At 36.7% G+C, this 27,887-nt stretch overlaps 3 protein-coding genes, 1 non-coding gene and 1 pseudogene across 4 annotated transcripts; 2 read left to right on the top strand and 3 right to left on the bottom strand.

The window, feature by feature from the left end:
* Positions 1–186: 186 nt before the first annotated feature.
* On the bottom strand, positions 187–5,877 carry LOC140008622 (uncharacterized). The gene is made up of 5 exons (XM_072053449.1): positions 3,287–5,877; positions 2,583–2,839; positions 1,955–2,012; positions 520–1,579; positions 187–333 (listed from the first exon to the last, which is right to left on the bottom strand). The coding sequence occupies exons 1-5, from the start codon at positions 5,875–5,877 to the stop codon at positions 187–189; spliced, it is 4,113 nt and encodes a 1,370-aa protein (XP_071909550.1).
* Positions 5,210–5,316, top strand: LOC140008990 (small nucleolar RNA R71). The gene has a single exon (XR_011816352.1). It is a non-coding gene; the product is annotated as a small nucleolar RNA R71 (small nucleolar RNA).
* Positions 5,878–10,936: 5,059 nt separating the features above from the next.
* LOC113692927 (metal transporter Nramp1-like) lies at positions 10,937–12,567 on the top strand (annotated as a pseudogene).
* A 1,674-nt stretch (positions 12,568–14,241) lies between these two features.
* Positions 14,242–16,816, bottom strand: LOC113691430 (uncharacterized). The gene is made up of 3 exons (XM_027209559.2): positions 16,282–16,816; positions 16,038–16,135; positions 14,242–14,744 (listed from the first exon to the last, which is right to left on the bottom strand). Exons 1-3 carry the CDS (start codon positions 16,595–16,597, stop codon positions 14,691–14,693), a joined length of 468 nt encoding a protein of 155 aa, XP_027065360.1. The 5' UTR covers positions 16,598–16,816; the 3' UTR covers positions 14,242–14,690.
* Positions 16,817–23,129: 6,313 nt separating this feature from the next.
* On the bottom strand, positions 23,130–24,376 carry LOC140003975 (uncharacterized). Its single transcript, XM_072052923.1, has 2 exons — positions 23,874–24,376; positions 23,130–23,441 (listed from the first exon to the last, which is right to left on the bottom strand). The coding sequence occupies exons 1-2, from the start codon at positions 24,061–24,063 to the stop codon at positions 23,320–23,322; spliced, it is 312 nt and encodes a 103-aa protein (XP_071909024.1). The 5' UTR covers positions 24,064–24,376; the 3' UTR covers positions 23,130–23,319.
* Between the last annotated feature and the right edge of the window lie 3,511 nt (positions 24,377–27,887).

The following is a 27,887-nucleotide window of genomic DNA, read 5'->3' as shown; positions in this document are numbered from 1 at the left end:
CCTAAAGTCTACATTGTCCTCAATGTAAGAACGAAAAGTTGAAGTCAAGTGAAAGGAGCAAAAAACTTCCCTGAATGAATAAAAACTGCAGCAAAACACCATGGTAGAGGAGGTGTCAGGGACTGGCAGCGTGGAGCCTCCGACGGTAGTGTGGTGTAGCGTTGCTTCAGATGGAAGCGGAAGTCTTCAATCCAAGCCTGTGTCCCCAGAGTGGACCAGAGTTGCTGTAAGGCGTGCCCACGCCTTATAAGGTAGAGTCTTCTGCCCAAGCGTTTCTACGCTTTTCATGGAGTCACTTATAGGGCGTGGGCATGCCTTGTAAGGCAGAGTCTCCTGCCCAACACAAAAAAGAACACTTGCAATGAAACAAAACAACCCAAAATCAACGAAAAATGAAAGAGAACTATAACAAAAATTGGAGGCCTTGGGTTGCCTCCCAAGAAGCGCCTTTCTTTAACGTCTTTGGCTAGACGACTCCATAGTGAGCAATTAGGCATAGATAGGATCTATCAAGTGTACCTCTTCCAAAGTGCCAATGTCTGAAACATCAACAAACGGTTTTAAACGATGACCATTAACTGTAAAACTCTTATTAGTCTCTAAACTCTGGATTTCAACCACACCATTGGGAAAAACATTGACTACCACATATGGTCCAATCCAACGAGATTTTAACTTACCTGGCATGAATTTCAACCGTGAATTGAACAAGAGTACATTTTGTCCTGGGAAAAAGTGTTTCGCACGCAATAGGCGGTCATGAAACTGCTTGGTACGCTCTTTGTACAAACGTGCATTGTCATATGCTTCAAGACGAATTTCCTCCAACTCCTGGAGTTGGAGCTTTCTCTCTTTGCCATCTCTATCCGCATGCAAATTGCATTGCTTGACTGCCCAGAATGCACGATGCTCAATAGCCACAGGTAAATGACACATCTTACCAAACACCAATCTATATGGAGACATTCCAATGGGCGTTTTATACGCGGTTCGATATGCCCACAAAGCATCATCCAATCGCAAGCTCCAATCCTTACGGTTGGGGTTAACCGTTTTCTCCAATACGCTCTTGATCTCTCGGTTGGAGACTTCAGCTTGCCCATTGGTCTGAGGGTGATATGTTGTACTCACACGATGGTGCACTCCATATTTTCTCATGAGAGGTGCAATGGTGCGATTGCAGAAATGGGTACCTTGATCACTGATGATGGCTCTCGGCACCCCGAACCTACTAAAAATGTGGGATTTGAGAAATCCTACAACAACTTGAGAATCATTAGTCCGGGTAGCCTTTGCTTCTACCCATTTCGATACATAGTCAACTGCTAACAGAATATACAAAAATCCAAAAGAGTTAGGAAAAGGTCCCATAAAGTCCATACCCCAAACATCAAACACTTCACAAAATAACATAGGCACTTGAGGCATTTCATCCCTATGAGACAAACTTCCAAATTTTTGACATTTTTCACAGCCTTTACAAAATGCATAAGCATCACGAAACAATGTTTCCCAATAAAAGCCACAATCAAGGATTTTTCTAGCAGTTCTCTTAGGTCCAAAATGGCCACCACATGCATAATTATGACAATGAGCAAGGATAGAAGGAGTTTCACTTTCAGGTACACATCTACGAATAATTTGATCAGAGCCTATTTTCCACAGATATGGCTCGTCCCAAATATAGTATCGAGAATCATGGACTATCTTATCTCTCTTACTCTTACTCATGCCAATAGGGAATTTATGACTGACCAAAAAGTTCACAATATCTGCATACCAAGGCTCCTTACCTTTGAGATAGAAAAGATGTTCATCAGGAAATACCTCAGATATGGGAACTGCTTCCTCTTCTCTTATCAACCTACTCAAATGGTCAGCTACTGAATTATCCACCCCTCTCCGATCCTTGATCTCCCAGTCAAATTCTTGCAGCAAGAGCACCCAACGAATGAGTCTTGGCTTAGACTCCTTTTTTGACAAGAGATACTTCAAAGCTGCATGATCAGAGTAAACCGTTACTTTTGACCCCAATAGATATGATCTAAATTTCTCAAAAGCGAAAACAATGGCTAGAAGCTCCTTCTCCGTGGTGGTGTAGTTGCATTGAGCTGGTGTCAATGTTTTTGACGCATAGTATATCACATGACTACACTTCCCACTCCGCTGTCCAAGCACAGCTCCTACGGCATATTGACTGGCGTCACACATGAGTTCAAAGGATAGCTTCCAGTCTGGGGGTTGGATGATTGGTGCCGTGGTCAACATACCCTTGAGTGTGTCAAAGGACAATTTGCAATCATTTCCAAAGTTGAATGGCACCTCCTTTTGAAGCAGGCGAGACAATGGTTGAGCAATTTTTGAAAAATCTTTTATGAAACGCCTGTAAAAACCTGCATGGCCTAGAAAACTACGAATATCCTTGACATTAGTAGGGTAAGGTAGACTAGTGATCAAATCAATTTTAGCCTTATCTACCTCAATACCCCTTGATGAAACAACATGGCCCAAAACTATGCCTTCCTTAACCATGAAATGACATTTTTCATAATTAAGAACCAAGTTTGTTTCAATGCATCTTTTCAAAACCTTTGTTAAATGGTCTAGGCACTGATCAAAAGAATCACCGTATACTGTAAAATCATCCATGAAAATTTCAATGCAATTATCAATCATATCAGAGAAAATACTCATCATGCATCTTTGAAATGTTCCAGGAGCATTACACAAACCAAAAGGCATACGGCGATATGCAAAAGTTCCAAAAGGGCAGGTAAAAGTAGTTTTATGTTGGTCCTCTTGAGCAACAATAATTTGATAATATCCAGAGTAACCATCTAAAAAGCAAAAGAAACACTTACCTGCCAACCTCTCAAGCATTTCATCAATAAATGGGAGTGGAAAATGGTCTTTCCGAGTTGCGGCATTTAACTTTCTAAAGTCAATGCACATTCTCCACCCATTTTGCAATCTCATTGGCACTAACTCATTCTTTTCATTTTTCACCAACGTGATTCCAGTTTTCTTGGGAACAACATGGACTGGACTCACCCACTGGCTGTCAGAAATAGGAAAAATAATTCCTAATTCTAAGAGCTTGAGAATCTCCTTCATCACCACCTCCTTCATTGCAGGATTGAGCTTGCGTTGATGCTCTCTCACGGGTTTTACGTCCGACTCCAAAAGGATGTGATGCATGCAAATAGATGGATTGATGCCTTTGATGTCTGCTAACGTCCATCCAATTGCTGGTTTAAATTCCCGTAAGACCCGTAAGAGCCTCTCTTCTTGCAACGCAGTTAAATCATTGGCAATGATTACAGGCAAAGTCTTGTTATCTCCCAAGTAAGCATATTTCAAATGCTCGGGCAGTTCCTTCAATTCCACATTAGGTGCCTGTTGAACAGAAGGTAGAATTCTTTCATTAGAAGTGGGTAATGGTAAAAAAGAATTTTCAAACCTGCCTGGAAGCGGATGTAGTGAATGTAAGGACATGATAGCTTCTTTGACTTCCTCCTCCTCCATGTCGTCCACTTCCAAATTGGTCTTGCCTTGTTGTAAGACAAAATCCAACTTGTCCCTCATGAAATTCTGTTCAAAATGCTCTTGCACAATGGTGTTAGTCATGCCAACAAAATTTACAGATTCAGTATCCACAGGATGCTTCATTGCATCAAAAATATTGAAAGTGACTTTCTCTCCATCAAATTCCACAGATAAAGTCCCTTCATGTACATCTATTTTAGTCCTTGCTGTACTCATGAAGGGTCTACCCAAAAGAATCACTGCTGAATCAGTAGAGTATTCATCATTCATATCAACAATGTAAAAATCCACAGGAAAAATGAATTCATTGACCTTTACTAGAACATCTTCAACTAGGCCCTCAGGGTAGACATTCGACCTATCAGCTAGTTGAATGATTACCCTAGTTTCTTTGAGTGGCCCTAAATTCAAAACTTTAAAAATTGAGAGAGGCATGACATTTATTGAAGCACCTAAGTCAAGCATGCTTTTTTCAATTCTTTGATTGCCAATTATGCATGGTATAGTAAACATACCTGGATCCTTGCATTTCTGGGGCAACTTCCTTTGAAACATCGCTGAGACATTCTCCCCCACCTTCACCTTGTCATCCAGACTCAACTTATTGCGATTAGTGCATAAGCCCTTCAAAAATTTAGCATATTTAGGCAATTGCCTAATAGCATCCAATAAAGGAATATTGATCTCCACTTTCCTGAAGGTGTCCAAAATCTCTTGCTCAGATTCTTCCTTTTTGGCTCTTGTAAACCTGCCAGGAAAAGGAGGAATGTCAACTTTCTTTGAGACTTCAGAGGATTGTTTCTCATCTTCCTCTTCCACCTTCCTGGGCACTTCTTCTTCTTTGGCGTGGGCACGCCTAGGAGACTGTACCTCCTTGCCACTCCGTAATTGCATTGCACTGGCATTCTCCTTGGGATTAGGAATTACTTGAGATGGTAACTTTCCTCTATTACTATTTTCCAGATTGCTCATGGAAGTTGCCAATTGAGACATCTGTGTTTCCAAATTCCTAATGCTAGCACGAGTCTCTTGTTGAAATCTGTGAGACTCCTGCTGAGATCTTTGAGCCTCTTGCTGTAATTGACTCGTGCTTTGGGCCAGTGACTTCACCATATCTTCAAGAGACATGTTTGAATTGGAAGTGGATGGTTGTTGCACTGGTGGCCGTGGCTGGAAATGTTGTTGAAAGCCAGGGGGTTTTGAAGCATAACTAAAGTTAGGATGATTTCGCCACCCTGGATTGTAAGTGGGTGCGAAAGGATCATTCCTTCGTGGAGGTGGTCCAGAAAAATCTTCCACTATGTTGGCTTGTTCAGGTGAATCCTCCTGGAGAGTTGGGCACATGTCAGTCATGTGTCCGGGAGCAGCACAGATACCACAAGTCTTCACAGATTGTAATTGCCCTCTTGCCATTTGACGTACCAAGGAGGTAAGTTCAGATAGTTTACCCTCTAAGTCAGAGTGATTCACTTCATTGACCCTTCGTATTGCTCCATCAGCTCTCACTCCAAATTGTTGGGAATTTTCAGCCATGGTGGAGATCAATAACGTGGCTTCGTCTGTGGTCTTGTTAACCAGAGCACCGCCACTGGCTGCATCTAACATGCTCCTATCCATGGGTGATAATCCCTCGTAGAAATATTGTATTAAGAGCTGATCAGGGATTTGATGATGTGGGCAGCTGGCACACAGTTGTTTAAAGCGCTCCCAGTACTCATATAGAATTTCCCCATTTGCCTGCCTAACTCCACATATTTCTTTCCTTATATTGGCGGCTCTAGAGGCAGGGAAAAATTTCTCGAGGAATCTTCTCTTCAATTCTTCCCACGTAGTGATGGATCCAGATGGCAGGTAAAATAACCAATCTTTAGCCTTATCTGCCAAAGAGAAAGGGAAGGCTCTCAACTTGATGTGGTCCTCAGTGACTCCTTGAGGTTTCATTGTGGAGCACACCACATGAAATTCCTTCAAGTGTTTATGTGGGTCTTCACCTGCAATACCACGAAAAGTAGGAAGTAAGTGAATAAGACCAGATTTAAGCTCAAATGCGTCTTCCGTGTTAGGAAATGTAATGCATAATGGCTGCTGGTTCACGTTAGGAGTTGCCAACTCCCTCAAAGTTCTTGGGGCTGCCATTGCTACTCGAGGGATATGCACTTCTTCTTTTTCAGATTCACTTGATGAATCCCTGGAAACAAACTCTTGCTTAAATTCTGAAGGTGACGTTGAATCTTGTTGCTTACGCAACTTTGCCTCCTTGGTCAACCTTCTTGCAGTCTTCTCAATCTCTGGATCAAATTCTAATTCTCCTGTACGAGAAGATCGAGGCATAAAATAAATAAAAAAATAATAAAAATAAAAATAAAAATAATAATAAAAATAAAAACTAAAGCCTGTGCAATAAGTCACTTAAAACACCAGTTCCCCGGCAACGGCGCCAAAATTTGGTGGGTGTCAAACCACCAAAAATAAAATTTATATTAGACCTACTACCAAAACTGAATGAGTATAGTGGTGAATAGGGTCGTCTCCACAGGGAACAGGTAGGCAAGTCACACAGGTAAATGGGGGGGATTTTTAGCAGTAGTACCAACTAATTAAAAAGGAATAAAAACTGAAATTTAAAGTTGATTAAGATAGCAGGAACCAAACTACACAAATAACAATTAATTAAACAACCTAGTCAAGGAATTAATCTTGGCACCGAAGCACACAACTGATCACAGATACACGGGACAATTCATATACTCACGAATAAACTGGTTATAGTGGTCAAGCGACGCGCCCAACCACCAATCTTTCCTTAATTTTATGGTAGTCAAGAGACGCTCATAAACTACCCTCTTGTGACTAGACAATCCCAGAAACGCTCACAGGATTTAATGTAGCCACAGCATTAGGAATTAGAAAGACCCAATTCTAGATGACAAACACACATGCGGGTTTATTTAGGCTAGATTAATTATCCCCACGATCCAAATTAAACCGCTTGCGAGGCGGTGAAATTGTCTCGTTTGCCACTAATCAAGATGCTTAAAGGCGACGCGCCAACATCCTAATTGGCTATCAATTATTTAGACAATCGAATAACAGGCCTAATTATCCAATAAATCTAAACGATAATAACTCAGGAAAAAATAGAGAATAATCAAATACCCATGAACATATAAATTAAAAATAAAACAATTAAAACGATCTCACAGTTATGGTGCTCCAATCCTTGATTTATTCCTCAACTAGATAAACGAACTAGCCTTGCCGCATAATCTTGAAGCAATTCAGAGTTTTCATGGAGTTTTTGTTGATTCCGGACGTAGTAAAAGATGTCGGCTGCTATTTGCTACTTGCGTTCAAAAGGAAAAAGAAGAAAAGAACAAAGAGACAAGTCCAAGACAGAAGATGCCCTAGTCTATTGCTGCCTTTTTTATTTATAGTGTTGCTGCCGCTTCCCTTTGCTTGTTGAATTCGAATTTGTTTCCCACAAGGATTGTTTCCTTATTTCCCTCATTGGATTGTTGCCAAAAGTCCTCTTCGAATTCTATTTCCTCTGCTACTTAAAGGTCTTCGCAGCACTTGCTTTCCAATTCCAATTGGTTTCCAATTCTCCTGTGTTTCCCAAAAGGATTCCTTTTTCTTACTTTCTTAATTGTTTGTTGCCAAAAGACTTCTTGCTTTTAAGGTTTCCTGATCTCACGCATGGTCTCACGCATGGTAGAAAGGTATCTTCCAATCAGAATGGTTGTTCCAGGGATTGGGCCCGCGATCCGGCTTTTTCACGCAGCTCTGTGTTGTCTGGCGTGGGCACGCCTTAGAAGCAAGAGTCTTCTGGATTTTGCCTCCCTTTTGTCACTTTCAACACTAATTGCCTGTAATTAACACAAATACTAATTATGAGCAGAAATCCAATACTTTGCATACTAAACTGCCAAAATTAAGACCAAATAACCACAAATAAAATGCATAATTATATCCCTATCACTTACCAACTATGTAACTATTTTCGTGTTTGAGTCAATTACAAGAAATTAGCATGATGTGGTATATAAATATAAAGACATCGCAAAGGCATTGCAGAAATTAGCATAATATGGTGTATCAAAAATATAAAGATAATGACATCGCTCGCAGTCATATATGGTGCATAACGTATGCCCTCAAACATCGCAGTCATAAGGTAATAATCATAAGGTAAACGAAACGCTACCAAATTAAGCGTTTACTTTGAGCTTCAACCAAATTAAGTCTAGATAATCATCATTGGTTATAATCATTCATTGAGGCCTTCAAACACTCTCATCAGCCCTAGAAATCTTGTCACACTATTTCCCACCTTAGAAGTTTGAAAAATGAGGCACCCGAAATCCTTACTTGCTTGTATAACAGGCGAAAAAGCCTCTCTCCGGCCAACCATGGCTGGCGCGGATGTGGCGAGAAGGTTAGATGAGGCTTCCGAAGGTTACAACTCTCCATACGAGGGAATCAAAGTACTGACGGTTGACCGACGGAAGCTTCTAAGACTTGCAGCGCATGTACAATCTCCTCCTGTAATTCACGGGATCTGTGTGAATGGCAAGCGAACAGGATTAGCGGTCGAGCTTTCTGTTCTTTTCAGCTACTCTGTCATTATTTTGAAAGTGGAGGGTGAAAGTATTATAATGCATGGGATGGAGGACGGTGCAGAACCACGGTTAGTCGCTTGTCCTCTCTATGCTTGCTGGAAATACTTACCACTTATTAGCTAGTGAACAATCTTAGGTTTTCCGGGATTAGTACTTATTAGTACTCTTTGTTTTCCGGGTTCATATGATTCTAAACAGTGGATTTGTTCTTGTACTTGATTAATATCTTGAAGGATTGGCAGTGACCTGAATTGGGAGACTATAAAATCCACAAATTATGGATGGAATTTGGGCACGGAGGCCATCTATGTGAGACATCACCCTTTATTTACCTTTCTGTTGGTAGAGTATTTGCTCAGAAATCACAGGACCTTGAAAACTTTTTGAACCAATAGACTACAAAACGAGTTAATTTATGAACATCCTATACCAACAATGATTAATGTTGAACATCATGGGCATATCCTGTTTTGATCATATCATCTAGTTTTAGATTTTGATTATCATATGTCATTTTTTTCAATATTCTTTTTGCTTTTTAATTAAATTTTGAAACTTTTAATAGGAAAACAATAATCAAAAATTAAGAATTCGCCCAAGAATTTACTTAATTAGAAAGACATAAGATAAGAGTGGTACCGGATTAAAAGTTCAAATGAAGCTTCTAAAAGTGCACAAGAAATATTTGAAACATCAATTCTAGCTAACTGGTTCCGAAGCTTTAAATTGAGTAATTAATCTTATGTTTGGATGATCCGCAGTTAACAACTGAAGTAAACAGTCCCAAATTAAGCACATGCAATTTAGAATATACTTTGAAAGTTTTACTACAACCGAAATAAATAAATAAATAAACACACGTCATCATGAAATGATTAGAGTCTATGAAATTGAAAAGGGATTGAATAATTGCAAAAAATTCAAAGTGAAAGAAATATGATTTGTTCAACTTTGAACTTCTGCATTGATGTATCAGATACCAAATTGTTTCCCTAATACATGCTGTTGCAACTACTCTAGTTATAATTTATTTGAGTAGAGCTTGATTTGTACTAGTAAATTTTGGTGATGGCAAATGTTTTGTTTAATGTTTATGGTTTAAGAATTTCGCTTTTCAGGCCATTTTTTTTGCAGGCATAGTGAACGACAAGATAATTAAATTGGTCGCTAATGAATTTTAAAGCTTCAATAAGGGGATTGATGTTTTGTGGTCGCTTCAATAAGGGGATTTTAAAGCTTCCATGTTTCCAAGCCTGGTGGGGATTGATGTTTTGTGGTCGCTTCCAGTTGTTTGTCGTGCACCAAGTCCAACCTTCAAGTTACTTAAGTGATGAGAATTCTACTAATAATTATGTAGTGCTGTGTTCTTGGACTCTACGCATATTAATTTACTACTCCTATTAGTCACTGCAACCGACCTTCATCTGACGTCAAGATTCTGCATTCCTTGTGTTGATAATCAGCTTCTCACCATCACGTGCAAGAATGAAAATCTTGTTTTATATTTATACGATCAGGCTTGGGATTTGGTCTCTCATATTTGAGAAGTTTCTTCTGAAACTTGACGTTATACACAGTGGAGACTGGAAAGAAAAGAAATGGCAACGGGCAAGAAAGAGAGAGAGAGAGATTTCACATTTTTATATTGGGGATTCTTCGCAAAGAAGAAGAAGAAGAAAGAGCGAATATAGCAAGAAAGCGAAGTGGGGATCGACAAAATTGTGAGCAGGGGATCCACCGTTACGAAAATGAGTGTTACACCTGACCAATTACTCACTACAAACCACACTGCTTCAATAATAGCCTTCAAGAGTTTATCACATACGGCAGATTTCAACTGAAAGATTACTCCATTCCTTAGCCTCCAAGCGTGATATACAGTAGCAGCTAAAGCCAATGTTCTGATCTGCAAAGGATTTTGATGTTGCAAGCCATGCCAGTTCCACATCCCAAGTATGTGATCCACCCACGATGTACCAAGTATATGACCCACAATCGTGAGTGGGTCTTTGATGTTTTCATACCAAATGTAGATGTCTCTCTTAGTTTTAAAATGGTTCAAAAATCACCTCAATCCAATGCATATAACTCAAGATATTATCAAAATACCACAAGGTATCAAAGCTGTAAACTTGTATTTCATCTCTTGCACTTTATATTCTCTTGTTATCACTTCAAACCATCATCAATCATCCAATTATCTTCTCATGTTCTGCACCTTTGTCCAAACTGGTCTTGTCATGCAGCGATTAAAAATTAAGTGTTCCATGGTTTCCTCCTCCCTCTTATGTGATGCACACAAGCTAGTAGGTAGCTTCCTGGTGTAAATTAGGTGAACTCAAAACCCTAAACAAAACTAAAGAATATGAATTAATTAGCTGGCAACTTCCTGTATAAATAAGTAAATTAGCAGGAGCATGATACCTTATTATCCTTTACAAATTCGACACCATAAAGGTTTCCGTAATATATGAATACAAGGAAGCCTCAGGCTCAGAGATAAGACTGTTAAATAGCATCCACCATGCCCCCGTATGGTGGATCCGACACCTAAAAGGTTTGCTCCCCGTATCCTAATTGACTTCGGCTCTCATGCCCCTGTCGCGTATGATTTTCTGAGGCTATATAAACACAAGCTAGCTCACTTGATTTGGCTTCATTAGCGAAAAAAATTGTTGTTCCCAACCCAACCCAACCCATAGAATGCAGTTAAATTACTAGAACCTGTTTTTTTTTTTTTATTAATCTCAAGAAAGAACAGATAAGTCGAGATGGCGGATGTAACTTTTGATGCAGTAGAATTGAACAGCAACAGCTCTGGAAATCGGACTAGTCTTGCCAATGAACCACTCATTGACAACATCGAATATGATCAAATTGTAGTGCCCGACCAAAAAAGCTGGAAGAATCTATTTGCGTATATGGGTCCTGGGTTTCTAGTTTCTATTGCCTACATTGACCCTGGAAACTTTCAAACTGATCTCCAAGCAAGAGCCCAGTACAAGTATGGTTTACTTTGGATCATACTATTGGCATCCTTTGCAGCTCTGATAATCCAATCTCTGGCGGCAAATTTAGGTGTTGTTACAGGAAAGCATCTAGCAGAGCACTGTAGGAAGGAGTATCCGAGGTGACCAACTTTATTCTATGGATTCTTGCTGAAATTGCTATTGTTGCATGTGATATACCTGAAGTGATTGGAACAGCATTTGCTTTGAACATGCTCTTCAAAATTCCTTTATGGTGGGGGATGCTAATCACAGGGCTAAGTACATTAGTTTTGCTAATGTTACAGCAATATGGGGTTAGAAAACTTGAAATCTTTATTGCTTTCTTGGCGTTTACAATTGCTGGATGCTTCTTTGTGGAGCTTGGCTATGCAAAACCAAAATCTTCAGAGGTTATTAATGGCCTTTTTGTTCCTCAGCTCAAGGGAAGTAGTGCTACTAAACTAGCTATTTCATTGCTTGGTGCAATGGTTATGCCGCATAATCTTTTCGTCCACTCAGCATTGGTCTTATCAAGGAAAATTCCACGATCTGTTGTTGGAATCAAAGAGGCTTGCAGATATTATATAATGGAAAGTGGATTTGCCTTAATGGTGGCCTTCCTCATCAATGTATCGATTATTTCAGCAAGTGGTGCAGTTTGCAAATCCTCAAATCTGAACCAAGATGACAAGCAGAATTGTCAAGACTTGGATTTGAACAAAGCCTCATTCTTGCTTAAGCATATTTTAGGAAGTTGGAGCTCCAAAGTGTTTGCAATTGCTTTGCTTGCATCAGGACAAAGTTCTACAATTACCGGAACATATGCTGGGCAATATGTTATGCAAGGATTTCTTGATTTGGGAATGAAACCATGGATCCGGAATTTTTCAGCTCGATGCTTAGCCATAATCCCTAGTCTATTGGTAGCAATTATTGGAGGCTCTTCTGGTGCTGGAAATCTAATCATTATTGCATCAATGATGTTGTCGTTTGAACTTCCATTCGCACTCATTCCACTTCTGAGGTTTACGAGTTGCAAAACTAAGACGGGAATGCATGCTAACTCCATTTCCATCTCTGCAGCAGCTTGGATTATTAGCTCTCTCATAATGGGCATTAATATGTATTATCTGGCAGAAAAGTTGGTAACAGCTCTTCGTCGTAGCAATTTCAGCGTCATTGGTACTACTTTTTGTGGAGTTTTAGGAGTTTTGGGCATGGTAATAAATTTGGCTGGTGTCCTATACTTGATCTTGCTGAAGACTACGAAGAATGACCACCTTCTTCTACCTGAAACTATGCAGATGGCCAAGGAGTTGGATAATGCATCGATTCCTTGTCTGCCTAGAGACGACATAGTAAACATGCAGTTGCCGAGGACCACTTCGGATGTTGATAAAAATGTTGTATAGCTGCCCTAGGGGAGCCAGAAGTAGGTGAAATTTTTTTCTTTGGTACCTGTAATCATAGCTGATTCTATACAGATGCTTCAGAATAAAGTAGCCAATTTCTATTGTTGAGTTAAAAAAAAGATGTGGAATTCCATGGAAGATGGAATAACAAATTAAATTACCCAAAAGCCATTATACAACATAAGCTTTTGGATTCAGTTTTGGCTGAAAGATCTAAAGGACGTAAAAGTTGTTATCTTGAAGAGGACTGGGACAAAGCGGCTGCTTGAACTTTTGGACTTGAGGCTTTGTTAATGGTCAAGTGGTAATCCTAACGAGTGACGGCAGATCAATAAGAATAGATTTCAAGATAGGATGGTGATAACCACCTGGTCGAATTGATTGAATTGAAGGTTGATGCAATAAAGATAGGAGGTATATAAACGTTTTATTTCGTGAATAAATAAAAAAAAGGTATTAATTCATGTTGTTTCTTATTTATGTGCAGCATTTCTTATTTTTTGGCATGAGCTGTTGCTTGATAATGATAGTAGAAAAACTCCAGCTCCTCGTGGAAAGAAAGAAAAGTAAAGAAAACCCTCCAACCATTATTGTATTTTTATACACACAGAGACTGGTTGCTGAAGTTGACTTAGACGACATTACCAGTTACCTCTACTACTGTAACATCCATTCAAACGCGAAAGTTGATAATTGAGATCCATTGCCTAAAGTTGAAGAAAGGTGCGTTGTCTTCAAGTGGAAGAATCTATCTTTGAAACTTCGGAAAAGTGATCCTTCACCTGAAAGTGTGCTGTGCAGTTTAAAAGCACATTGTGGATACCATACTCCGATGCCTTTGGATTCTTTACAGGGGAAGCCTTCTACTACTCCCACAGGGAGGAACTTGAGACTGAAGCAAATGAAGTGAACCCATGATAGTTTCTGAGTAGATTTACGTGGTTTACCTATTATGTACTTGTGTTTCTGCTAGCTTCTTGCAGAGAACAGCAGGACATTTTATCCGTCCGGGAATAGCTCAGGGAGTTTTAGTTGGTGTTACTACTATATTTGTAATAATGAAGCAGCATCTTTATTGAATAATCCATCTCTGCTAGCTTTGATTTCATATGTGGAAATAGTGATGATCCTGAATATCTTGAAATTTTGGATCTCGCTCCTTAGGCATATTTGTCATCAGGCATACATTTAAGTGATACTCTGCAAATTTGACACTAGAGCCATTTCTACTCCTCTCTGCCATGTTCCGTCAGCTGCCCTTGGGTGCCAAGCTAATCAGGGCGGAGTCGACCGTATCACTACTAGTTTCCCACCAAAGGAACCACAAATCCGGGGGTTGAGCCTTTGGGGCATTTTTGTGTTGGAACTTTTTGACTTTTTTCTATTTTCCCAATATTCTTATCAATTTTCTGAAGTTTTGAAAAAAAAAATTTATCTTGAAGCAACATTAAAAAAAAAAATCCATAAAAATGCATAAATGTGATCGGTGAGCCCACATACTAACAATTGGCACGTAAGGAGGATAACAATTCCTTTTTTTTTTTTTTGGTGCAAAAGCAATCGACTTAAAGCTATGAGGATATTTGCAAAGCTAGTTTCGAGTTTCAGACACCCAAAGATATTATATTAGGCAAGAAGCAGAAGCAAAAAAATAACGGAAAATGCACCACCATATTCTTGAACTTGGAAATTGATTTCCTTAAACGCTAATAATACAAATACAAAGCCAATTGATATAAACTTCACCACTCAGGGTAACAACACTAGCTGATAATGGGTGGTTGCTCAACTGAGACTATCAACATGAAGGCTTAGCCCAAAAAATACAGTAGTGACTTCAAAAGACTATAGAAACCAGTGCTTAATCACTAGAAATCCCCTAGTTCTTATAATAGCTGAAAACTCAAACAGATAGTGCATTTGAGAAGAGCTTTTTAAGCATTTAGCAGGTAATTCTCTTATGAAATACATCATGTACTTGACAGGAATTTCAGGTGGCATCAATGGCTTGTCATCTGCCCTGAACGACAACAATGTTCCAATTTACCAGGACCTCACCTTAAGAGTACATGTCAATGCAAGAAAGATATGGTTAACATTAAAGTACCAGCCCATCAAGCAAATTACACGTTCTGCGCCTTATCAGATAAACCTTTTGCCTTTGAATCCCCTGGATTCTGCCAGCAGTCAGAAATGAGTGTCAAATGCTAGGCCATACTGACTAGGGTATGATTTCATAACTTTCAGATATATTCATAAGATTTTGCATTGGCATTAACTGAAATTGAATATTGAGTTCAAAATGGAATCAACAAGACACCATATACAGAAACTTCACTTCTGGTAACACAAAACATTTCAAGAAATGATTAAGAATTTCTTGATCCTTTTTGTTGAAATCGTTGAAATTCAACATTATTCATCATCCACAGAAAGACAAATGCAATTACTCTCTTCAGCAAGATCCTTTGGAGAATTGACAAAACAAAACCTATAAAAATACTCCTTTACAGTGCTCACTTCCAACAGCTCCAACCCCACCCATCCCTCCAACGCAAAAAATCAAAAGTTAAATTGATAAAAGCAAAAAGAGAAAGAGAAAACTAAAAGCAAAAAATACTAAAAGCCAGTCATCCCCCTAGTCTGCAGTACTACATCTGAGTGCTGTGCTATTTTGGTCCAGATCCACTTCAGAGGCATCCTTGGTCCCCTAGCATACTAACTAAAGACTTTAATTCCCAAATTCCCATTTGAATGACAATGTAAAAGGGATATTAGTGTCTACAGATTATTTAAGCTAGAATATGGTAAGCAATTTGCTTATTGAAAATTTCAAGTTGTAAGATGATCCATGAAAATGTACTGATAGAACTAGGATCTACTTATTATCCTGACTCTTCGCCAGTGTCTAAGAAATAGTATGACATCCATAATCTACTATTCTTCCCAACTACATCAGAAAGTCCTGATAGAACTAGGATCCACTTGTGTCCTGCCTCTTTGGTGGAATCTCAGAAATTGCATGAAAACCATAAACTATTGCCAATTCCATCCTTTCAGTTTGAACTCAGGCATGGGCAAGAAGTAAAGCAAACTTTCTCAATATTACTAAATTGAACATACTCCATTGTGGGGGCTAAGATCATATCTTTGGTAACCTGGTCTTTACCTTTGGATTACAATTTGGCATATATCTTCTACTTGTAGTTCACATAAGTTTTCCATTTTTAATACTTTTAAATAATCAAGATCAAACTTGAAAACTTCCGCTAAAAAGTCAACTAGAGCATTCGTCTCTCACCCCTACATGCTCAAAAACTGCAATCAAGAAACTACATTCTAACAGTCATTACCAGTGAAACAATGTAAGACTCCAATCCTTGATTAGCAAGCATTATTAGCTAAAAAGGAAATACCTATAAGCTGAATTTATCTAGATGGGTAACAGAAAAGAAGAGATAAAAACTTACAGTTCCCTTTGTTTCATAGAAATCATCGAGTGCCCATTGATACTTGGACTGATTCAACCCGAACAAATACGCCACGTGCTCATCCAAACTCGCGTGAGCTATAAAAAGAAAATTAAGTTAAATCAAAACCTTTTACAAACAAAAGGAAAAAACAAGCAAAAATACCCAAATCCTGAATCTAACCAAAAAAAAAAAAAAATTATCAGCTCTAGATTTATTTAACAAAAGGAAAAAAAAAATTTACCATTTTGAACTTTAGCGACGGCATCCCAGAAGAACCCAAAAGTCGAATGAGACTTGTGGGATGGTTTAGTGCTATAAAACTGCGAAGGCGGAGCCTGAACCGCAGGAGGCGGAGGAGAATGAGACTGAGATGGCCGCTGAACAGGGGCAGGCGATGCAAGCGGAGAAGCGGGAACGGTTTTCTTGGGAGAGTCGGAGAGGGGTCGGGGACTGGGAGTTGTAGGAGTGGAGGGAGTAGAAGGAGGGGTTATGAAGACGGTGTAAGGTCCGATCTTGCCGATCCTCGGAGGTGGCTTCGATTCCACGTTCGCCGGCATTCCTACTTTTTCGTGAAATCTAAGGAAAGAAAAGAAATCTTAAAAATTTATCTTTTTTTTGTCCTTTACTTGTCGGGAAAGGATTGGAATCTGGTGGGTGCTATTGGCGTTTAGAGACTGGGAGAAGGTTCTGCGGAAGAAGTAGGAAAGGGGAGTGGAGTTTTGAGTAAAGTGAAGTGAAGAGTGTGAGCGGAGCTGCTGCGAGAACTGGATGGTGTACTTTTTTTTAAAATTTATTTAAGCAGACACCAAGGACAGGCATAGGTCTTTTATTTATTTGTTTATTTATTTTCATACGTTGGATTAAAATAAATTACTGTAACCTCCCATGAGAATGTTTTACTATTACAGAGACAGCCACATATGATTCGTAAAATTCCGATGGCTTCCTTCTACAGTTCTACACTTCTACTAGTACTATATTTTTATTCCATGGTTTGTTTTGTTATGTGAACCCTTTAGAAATTCCTGATTGTATGAAAAGGATTGTCTCATTCTTACCAAACAAAAAAAAAAAAAAAAAAATCATCTTATAATTTTAGGATAAGGATAACACTTTGACATACTATACAGACAACATAGATAGTTGTAATTATGCCAAATAGATAACACCCTGGCATAATTATTTATGTTGTAGTTGAATGCATTAGCCTAAATGGAAAGTTGTGATTAAATGTTAGCTGGTGGCTAATCGGCACTTGTTAATATGGATAAAGTTATTATGATGAATTCTAGTATTTAAGAGGCAACGTCTTTAATTTTGAAAAACTTTTAGTAAGGAAAGAATTTTGCAAATGATTAAAAAAAAAGACTATTTCAAATAAACTAACAAAGATGGGGTGAAAGTTTGGCTATTTGTACTTCAACATCATCTCCTTTTTTTTTTCTATCTTTTCGTTTTTCGTTTATTGTTGTGCATGCATGTGTGTGTGTGTATTTTTTTTTTTTTTTGGCAACATAAGTTTAGAAATCTAATAATTTATTTTCAAACTAAGAACAAAAGTTTGGCCAACTTTGTGCTATATTGTTTTTATTATTATTATGTCTAAAAGATACATGATATTGTCAAACTTCTTAAAGTGATTTATTTTTATACATTTGTTTTTTTTAACTTTAGAGAAATGGTAGGTTTCCAAATTCTAAACCAAAGCAACCATTATGGCTTTTTCTTTTTTTTTTTTTAAAAGATACCATTATGAACTTTGAACTTTTTCTTCCCATAAAATGACAATTTGGAAGGAAAAATACAATTTATTTTGGAAGAAGACATGGAACACTAAAATTTTCATATTTGTAAAAAAAAAAATCAAAAAAAGATAAATTCAAAAAAATCAACAAAATAAGCATATCATATCCGATATTATAATTCTCATAATTTAACAAATTGTATTTGTTTAGTTTACTAGTTTTTATTTTTTCTTTATTTGATAAATGAATTTAACGTACTTCTCGTGACTTTTTACACACTAGTCAAAACTAAAATTAATGATTTTAGTGTGAAACCATGTTGAAAATTAAAATGGTTCGAACTTCCAATACAAGAACATTTTCAACTGAAATGATAATTTCGTTCTTGGATTTTTGCATTTGTTTTGACTTTAATAGGTTTTCTCTAAGCATTGAGCATTTTAAATATGAGTTAGAATTTTCATAGTTCCAAATTGCTCCCCTAAGTGTATGTATCTTAAGTTTAGGTATGTCATTCAGCATGTGAATCTCTTAAAAATAGCTTTCCAAAATATGAAATAATTAATGCATTAATGAAGCAGATTGTTTTTTTTATCCACATTAAAGGGTGCCAATTAGAAAATCATGGAGAAAATAGATCGAACAAGTAATGTGCTAAATAAAGATCTCGTAGCTGCACAATTCCATTACTTATCTTAACAGCTGAATAATTGGCCATATTGAATTTTCACAGTAGCTGTATAATTAACAAATTTTAGTGGTCTCCCTTTTGGCCTTGTTTCAATTGTGGGTCAGGGTATTGGATGGAGATATTTTTGGGGTTTGTAGTTTTATCCGCCATAGCTAAGCACAACTGTGAACGCCACGATGTACGATGATGCATAGCATATTAACTGCTATTATAATCACATGAATTACCATCTGTGGACCTTCCTATCGTTTCACATCAGAGCGGTACGTGTTCTACCCTAGTTTACATTTGTTAGTGGAGACTATCTAGCAAATTTTTTCCCACGCATCATTATTTTTTTTTTTTGTAAGATACTGCATATTGTAAAAAGATGATTAAAAAACGTGTTTAAAAATCTTTAAAAAAAAGATTTTTTTTCTAAATAATTCAAATCCAAGCAAGCCTAGTGAGATCAAACTAATTCTTCTTTGCCTTTTTTCATTTGACCACGGCAATTGCAACGACCAATATGAACAAATTAAAAGTTCAGATGTTGGTAATACATCTATTTTTCACGGGAATTAACTATGAAGTGTATCCCAGTACCAAAGAAAAGGTGTATCCAAGTGGCTAGTTATCCATTTCTACATCGAGGAAGAACAATCTTCTAATCTATAGTGTATTTTGAGGTTTCCAATACAATAATAAGATTAGCAACAAGATAGCAATTGGATAACTGTTTGAACTAAACTAAACTACATTGCACAAGAATGATAAGATTACCAGAGGATAACTGTTTGAACTAAACAAAATTACATTGCACAAAAATTACATTTACATTGCAGTAAATGGGCACACAATAAGAGTGTGTACGAGTTTAACAGTGCATTCATTTACAGCCATAGCATTACCATTTCTCAGAGATAACATCAGCAAACAGATACCATTTTTCAGAGATAACATCAGCAAACAGATACTAACACGAATGACAGTGAAGTAACACCCGAAAGAACAAGGGCTTTATCTGTACATCAACTCTTGATTCTCCAACGACTCTACACAGGAGGAATGTTGGAGAAAGAGAAACCTTTGTAACCCTTACATAATTACAGAAACCTCTGTTATTGTGATAAAAAGATAATAATGCCCTTTATTAATTGTTAATTCAGTGAAAAACTCTATTAAATATTAAAACTCTCTCATCGATTATTAACCAATAATTCAAACCACAGTCTTTTCTATTTAACTATCTATTTTCTTTCTCATATATCTATTTTTCTTTCAAACTCATTCATCTATTATTATCAACCAAATGTATACTATCGCTACTAATAAAATCATCATACACACTAAACCACAAATACTTATACATCTTAGTATCTTAGTATCTTATATATAAGTTATACTATTATGGTTATCATGAAAAAAAGTGTTCTTGATATATATTTATAACTGCATTGTGTTTCTATTTTTTATTTACAATTATTGATATTATTCCTATAGAGAGAATTTGATTGATTTTGAACTCTGTGCCAATGGAATATATTGGATATTGATATTAGTAGTGATGGTTTATATTATTTTGTATTAAAAAGGTGGTAGCCATGGAATTGAAATTTAGGAATATTGATGAATATTGTAGTATATATAAGTAAAATCTGATATTGTTATCAGATTGTAGGTAAGTTTTTAGATATATGATGTAGCATTTATAGTTAATACAATGGTCTGCATTAAAAATTTTTATGTAAAAGAGGAATATTAGATAAATGATAAGAATTTTGATAAGTAGGAATATTAGATAAAAATTTTTATGTAAAAGAGGAATATTTGATAAGTAGGTAATAGGGGTAGGAAATAAAGATAAATGAAATAAAGACTGTAAACCATTTTTTCCTTTACATTTTTGTTATGAATTATAACTCAAGGGCATTATAGAAATTTTGAGAAAAAGTACAGCCTTTTGGATCTAAAATGTTACTTAAATAGTGAAAATAGGGAAGATAAGTGTAATTTTTAGAACTTGAGGGGAGCTTTCTGTAATTGTTAAAAACCTCAGGGGTATGTGAAATTAACCCTTTAGTTTAAAGAGAAAATTTTTTTATTTTTACCTTATTTTAACTGGTCTGTATGCATGTGATGTGTAAAGTCACAATATTGAAGTCAAGACAATATCGTCACAGTACTCCCAAGATCGGCAAAAGAAGGCTCTCAACTTAAACACAGTCCTACCACGAACGTCCCTGCATATTATTTATATCTTAACATCTTTCCAAAATTTCAATACGGCGGGGGGAAAAAGGAAAAAAAAAAAAAAAGAGTAGTAAAGCTACATTTCAAAGATAAACATAACATGCACTCTACTTTGTGCAGATTGAAAGCCAAGTCATGAAATTGAACAGGACTAGAACCATTTGAAACAGGCAAGCAGTTTCGACTCACTCAACTGACAAATCTTCGTACTCCTTTCTCAGACAACGGCGGCGCCGTTGATCACAACATTCTCGTATGCATCAAACAGTACTAATTATGGACATCTGTCCCTTCAGAGTTAACAGCAGGTACGCCACGGCATGGTCTTGAATCTTGATAGATATCCCACAAGCACCACGGCAAAGTCCAAAGAAACGCCAATCACGGAGCTGTTTTCCCTGAAAGTTACCCATTCCGTTTCCAGCATCAAAATAAAGGGTATTTTCCTGATTTACACTCCTTAATATCCAGAGAATTGGCATTTCATACTTCAAATGCTAATCACAACCTCTTGCAGTAAACCACCATTAGCCTCTGCTGACTTGACAATTTGTTGTTATGCATTCAACAAGCAGTAAGGTAACTTTATACCAATACATTGTTTTATTAAGATCTCAATCAAATTGTAAGACCATTTATATCTTTCAGTACAACAGTAAACCTTGTATAGCAGGTTCTATAGCCTAATCTGAGTTTGCATGGCCATAATTCTCTATTGCACCCTAAGAGATCTTGCCCATTCACTTTAACTATAGGTACGAAAGTGTTTGCCTCACCAATAGCTTTTCAAGCATCAATGATTCCAATGCCACATCCATATCCTGGCCCGTAAGCAGCCGTTTCATAGGGGCAATGACTGGCATTCAATTCCTTACCTGTCCCAACTAATTTAGCACATTACTAAACGCAATAAAATTAGCACATAATGACAAGTTGTTTTGGTTAAAATAGACAACTACAAGGCATCTGATGCGATCAACCACAGAACAGAAAAATTTATAACGTCAACAGTACATTTGGCATTCAATTCCTTGGCTGGTTTATGCCAGATGACCTTTTGACAATTAAAATTTTTTCAAAAGCCATCGGAAATTTTACAAATGTAGATCTTCCAACTCACAATGCAGTAAATGGGCACACAATAATTACGAAAATGTCATTCATTAACATCTATGATTGTTCACTCACATCTGTGATCTTCCAACTCAGCAAGGCATCTATTAACATCTATGATTGTTTACTCCCATCGTAAAACAGACTGCACTAGAAGCAAATAAGTCTGTATCTTCCAAAAACCGCACATGTTGAATGCAGGTAACAGATTAGGGTTGAGGAATGAGGCTCTGCTGAACCATTGACAAACAGAGACATAAAACATAATCTATAATTTACAAAAGAAACCAAACTTCCATTTAGCAACATATTAACTGGCCTATCATAATCCTTATCAGTTATGAGTTGAAGGGCATAGAAATCTACCTAGTCTGACCAAAAGTCCCAAAAGCAAAAGCTGTAAAATAAGCAACAAGAAGGACATAGCATAAAGGGCATGATACCATTTGCACGAGTAAGAACAAAACCAGGACTTGAAAACATTCTAACCACACAAGAATATTAAGTAGCATTATGCGCTATCTCACCAACAGGAAATGTCCTAGAAGACCAAGTAGATTCTTCTTATAATTATTTCAGATTTATGATAACATGCTCAACAGAAGTTATTGGGACTTTATCACTCAACCATATAAGGCAAGAGGTGCAGCAGAAAGAATGCCCCCTTTTGTGTCGCTACATCGTCCAATAATTTCTGCAAAGGTGCACAACAAGACTTTTAAGGAGGACGAGATTCTGAAATTTTGGTCCATTATCGTTAGATCCACGGCCATTTAAGAGTCTTGATAAGACACCAATGGCCGTTCAAGAAAACAACTCTTGCACCCTATTCTCCAAGCATGAAATAAACTCCATCAGCAATCAGTTACCTTTCTCAATATCCACAACTATCATCCTGGAAAAAAGTACCACAATCTTAACCTCCAAGCATTTTAAATTAGGTCCAACCAAAGCTTGCCTTCATATGGTTTCTCATTCATTAACAAACATGTACAATTTTATTTTTGAATTAACTCTGTGGAATATAAGAGCAAACTCAACCCATATGCAGAAAACATAGGAGCCTAAGGTTTATTTGGACTGGTTATTACCATTTGAAGAATATGTACATGAAAGATGTCAAGACTAGCAACGTTTTAGAGTGAGTAATGCGTAAAGAACTTCACGTTCCACAGACAAATATTCCTTATGCATAAGCATTTGCAGTAATGGAAAGCAAAGTTGACCAAACCAACTTCATTGCCATCCACAATTGCCCAATAGATACTCAGTAACACATGAATAAGTAAAAATCAAGTGAGCAAGAGAGGTCAAAAAAGGAAAAATAGATCATTACTAAGAGTGTGTACGAGTTTAACAGTGCATTCATTTACAGCCACAGCATTACAATTTCTCAGAGATAACATCAGCAAACAGATACTAACACGAATGACAGTGAAGTAACACCCGAAAGAACAAGGGCTCTATCTGTACATCAACTCTTGATTCTCCAACGACTCTACACAGGAGGAATGTTGGAGAAAGAGAAACCTTTGTAACCCTTATAAGCATAGTATGCAATCCTTGTGTAGTAAAATCCCGGAAGAAACAAAATACCGCCAAGTATTGCAAAAAATAGTCCTGAAATTGACAACAATAGTCAATATAAGCTCATCAACAGTTAAAAAAAGATTCAGGAATCAATCGAGCGTTAGCTAGGAAATCCAATTGAATGTGAGCTAAAGCAAAAAGAGCATTATATATATATAGCCGCTTGTTAGATAATCATTCAAGCATTATCATACAGGGGCACAAGACACTACCAGCCAACCTGAGCAATACCTCCAAAATCAAAACTTTAGGGAAAAATCAGAAATGAAAAATTAGACTCAATTAAGTAGTACTCTGCTCAATAACTGTTGTACCAAACCCTCCCCCACCATGAAAAATAAAACCCCAGAACAAATTTAGCAGAAAAACGGATAAATAGTTAAAGTCAGAATCATATAAATTGGAAGTAAAGTAAGCGGTATAATAGGAAAATAGAGAGAGAGAGAGAGAGAGAGAGCTGACCATGAGCTCGGTCGCCACCAACTTTGTTGACAGCCATAATGACGCCGAGGACGATTCCTAGGGTGCCGAAAACTAAAAGAGCAACGGCGAGCGCGATCTCCTTGATAGGAGGGCGGTTGTTGACGGTGTAGGGGGTGTCCATCATGATGTCCTCATCGGATATCGAGAACGCGTGATCTACATACGCCATGTTTTTTTTATCACTAGTATTGAAGGAAAGAGAAGTATCTAGTTTGTTTGTTTGATTGATAGATTTACTTCAGGGTTTGAGATTTTCTTCTTTGTAAATGAGAAAGTTTGCTGCTTGATGAGGTTGTTCTAGCAAATAGGAATGGTAAGCTTGGAGAAGAAAGGGATTGTGGGGGGGTTGAAGGTCAGAACTTAGAAGCGGTGAATGGAGACTTTTCAGCAGAAAAGAAGGCTTGGAGTGATAGTGAGGGAATGGAATGGATGATGCCGTGGGCGTGCTGGAGATATTGGAGGCTATGTAATTTGGACTTTTTCCTTAAATCGTAATCCTACTTATACGTTTCAACTTTCTAATACTACTATACTTTGTGCAACTAAAATACAACACCTCTAGTCTACCCATTCAATTTCGTTATTTAACACGTTAGTGAGAGAAGGGTGACCGCAGCAGTTGAACATCAATTATTCTTCCATGAAAGTAGAGATGTAAATGAGTTTAATTAAATCAATATTTTAGCATTCAAGTTTGTTTACTTATTAATAAGTTTAAATTTGTCGTGTTTATTCATCGAATCAGACTCTGTTTAAATTTGTTGCATGTATTCATCTAGCAATACCCAAAACAACAAATCCACATTCGAAGCGAGTTCAAATATTTTGAATTGTTTACACATAAATTTCAGAAGTTGATGCTAATCACTTAAAATTGAGCGAAATTTGAAACTTAATCAAACACAAAACACTATTTAAATTTAACTTAAACGGTTGGTGTACCAAAACTCGAACGAACTCTCACATAGCCAAACTTAGTGTTAACTCGTTTGGTTGGTCTTTCAAGTTGGTTTGAAAAATGTCTTTGAAGAGATTAATCAAAAGATTTGAATTAGACTAAGATATAGGATTAAATTTCCTAGAAAAGAAAATTGGTTTCTTAATGCTCTGGTTTTTCCATAGTTACCTTTCGTTGTGCAACGCCCCATTATCCAAATCTATTTAATTGATACAAGATGGCAAAAAACATGTTTGTTGCTACATTTTCTAATTGTTAGTAGCGCCTATTGTAATGCAATGGATCACGAGATTTAGAAGTGAGTTATATATAGTTTGAATTGTAGTTTATTTGCAAAATTGAAAACTTATAGTACTCCACTATGTAGGCTATTTATGAACCACCAGCCTGAGTGGGTGGGGCATCAAAAAAATGACATATCCAAGTGGTTTGTTTCTAAAAAATTCAGTCGGGTGTGCTGTGCACTCGTCTGATCCAGTAGTGATTTAGTCCCCTCCAAGTTACCTTGAACCTCCTTAATCCGTCCTCTCCCCTTTAATGTAGGATAGAATAGGTTTATCATCTCCGGAAAAAAAAATTGTAGGCTATTTACGAGTGTCTAGTTAATTCTTGTATTCCGATTTCCAGCTGGGCGCAGCGTTTGACTAAAGCCAGTCTTCCTTCTTTTTTTTTTTTTTTTATAAAAAATCGTGGAGAATAGTCTGCATTCATGAACATGCCGGCTTCCTGAGTCGTGGGCTCTGTGAAGTCATGATTCAGGGTTGATCGACACCTGCCCGATGGTTTTTGGTTAGGTAAAGTCCAATTTGACCGCCTTCTGGAAATTGACATCTTAACCGATCCAACCAAATACCATACACCATAATAATGACTGGTGTTCAACGGAATGTATGTGGAATTAATAGGAAAATATTATTAAAACTTCGAGTAAATTTGTATCCTTCTTAGACGAATTGGTTTTATATTTTTGACAATAGATATTAAAAAATTTCACCAAATTAATGTGTATAAATAGATTATTTATTTAAAAATTATTCATAACCCTAACTGGTACTAGTTCATTATATTACGTAGTTAGTAAGGGTAGTTTAAGAAAAATGCGAATTGACAAAAATTTGTTTACATCAAAAGTCCACCTCCCCCTTTGTACACAGTATAAATGTTTGAGGTATTAACTGTAATGAAAAAGAAAAACACCTCTGTTTTTCCACTTCAATTGATGTTTTTACATATATATTATAGTCAAAATTGATGAAGTTAATCATATTCCAATACTTCTGAAAAATGGTTAATGACGCCTATTTTTTGGAAAAAAAATTATGATAATTGTTTTTCCTTTTTTTTTTTCTTTTTTCTACCTTGTGTTGGACTGTTAGTAATAATATTTCCTCCTATATAACATATAAACATTTACAAAATTAAGAAAACTGAGATTCCCGATAGGCAATGGTTCTGGGATGAAGTGAATTGTCAAAATGAACCCTCAATCACAAGTATCCACAGAAAGTTAAAAACCCATTGCAGACTTATTGTCTAATTGGGTTGGACTGGACCATCTCTAGGCCCCTCGTCCAATATTCAAGAACGGATGGAGAAAGCAAATTGGCCCCACATTAACTAGTAGTACTATCCTCAGCTCTTTGGTTTTGGATTAAACCAATGTTTTAAAAACCGGACCGTTAATCGAACCGGTGAAGTGAAAGGGTCGAGGTTCAATCGGTCGGACCGGTTCAACCTCGGTTCAATGAATTTTTTAAAAAATAATTTATATAAATATATATGTGCACAAAATAAGACATGTAATGGATAATTTAATACTTTATATGATGAAAAGTTTACTATTTTTGAATAACTTGGATTTTTAAAAATAAATTTTTTAAATTATAAGTTAAAACAAATAAATTTCATCTCAATTTCAATTATATCTACCAAAAAAATCTTAAATATAATCCAAAAATATCACAATATTTGAAATTATACAAAATTCACGTCTATGAGAATTTAGACATTGTGAACTTAAATTTTAATTTACATTTTGGAATTTAAATTTACAATTTAAAAAAGGAAGTTTGGAGTTCGAAGAAAATCAAGAGAATTGAAAATAGAAATGCAAATTTGATAAGAAACAAAAAATGAGATAAAAGTGAGTGGTTGTGGTATTAAATAAATTGGGTTAAAGAAAAATAATTCTTTTTTAACTTTTTTTAATTTAATGGACAAAAACAAAATTAAAATATGGAAGAAAACATCAATAAATTAAAAATAAAGAGGTTTGATTAAAAATGAGTGGCAAAAGAAAAGATGATAGAGAGAGAGAGAGAGAGAGTGTGTGTGTGTGTGTGTATTGAAGATAAAAAGAAAGAGTCATGAAAGGATGATATTTTGTAAAAAAAAATGGAACAAAAGAAATATGAGTATTTGTTTTATATAAATAAGTTATCAAAAAAAACTAATAAGATGTGATAGTGCAACGGTTACTACATTGGTCTTCTATTACAAAGGTCTTGAGTTCGAATCTTGGTAACTACATTTTGCAAAAAAAAAAAAAAAAAAGGAAAACTCAAAAACCGGAAATAACCGGTTCACATCCGGTTCAGCGGTTTGGCGGTCCGACCGGTTTTTGACCGGTTTCTTGACAAAGTCAAACCTGGCATTGAACCGGACCGGAGCCATGGCCGGTTCGCGGTTCAACCGGTCGAACCGGCCGGTCCGGTCCGGTTTTCAAAACACTGGATTAAACTAGGGATGTAATTCAATCGGATCGGATCCGAGTATCGCCGCACTCGAGCTCAATGCGGTACATTGCTTGTAGAACTCGAGTTCGACTCGCATGAATTTGAGTAAAAGCGAGTCTTATCGAGCTCGAATTAGAAATATTTAAGAATTTCATTTTTTTTGACAAATTTTAAGCGGAAAAATATTATCATCCTTCAACCACTCTTGTGGGTACAAGAGTAATTTTATAATAATAATATATTAAAAAATTAAAATTTAAAAACTCAAAAAGGCTTGACGAACCTTTGAGTCTTGCTACT

Source organism: Coffea arabica, chromosome 6c (genome assembly GCF_036785885.1).
Source record: "Coffea arabica cultivar ET-39 chromosome 6c, Coffea Arabica ET-39 HiFi, whole genome shotgun sequence".
NCBI classification, from domain to species: Eukaryota; Viridiplantae; Streptophyta; class Magnoliopsida; order Gentianales; family Rubiaceae; genus Coffea; species Coffea arabica.
Note: the sequence above shows the minus strand (reverse complement) of the source record. Positions and strands in the feature narration are given on the sequence as shown.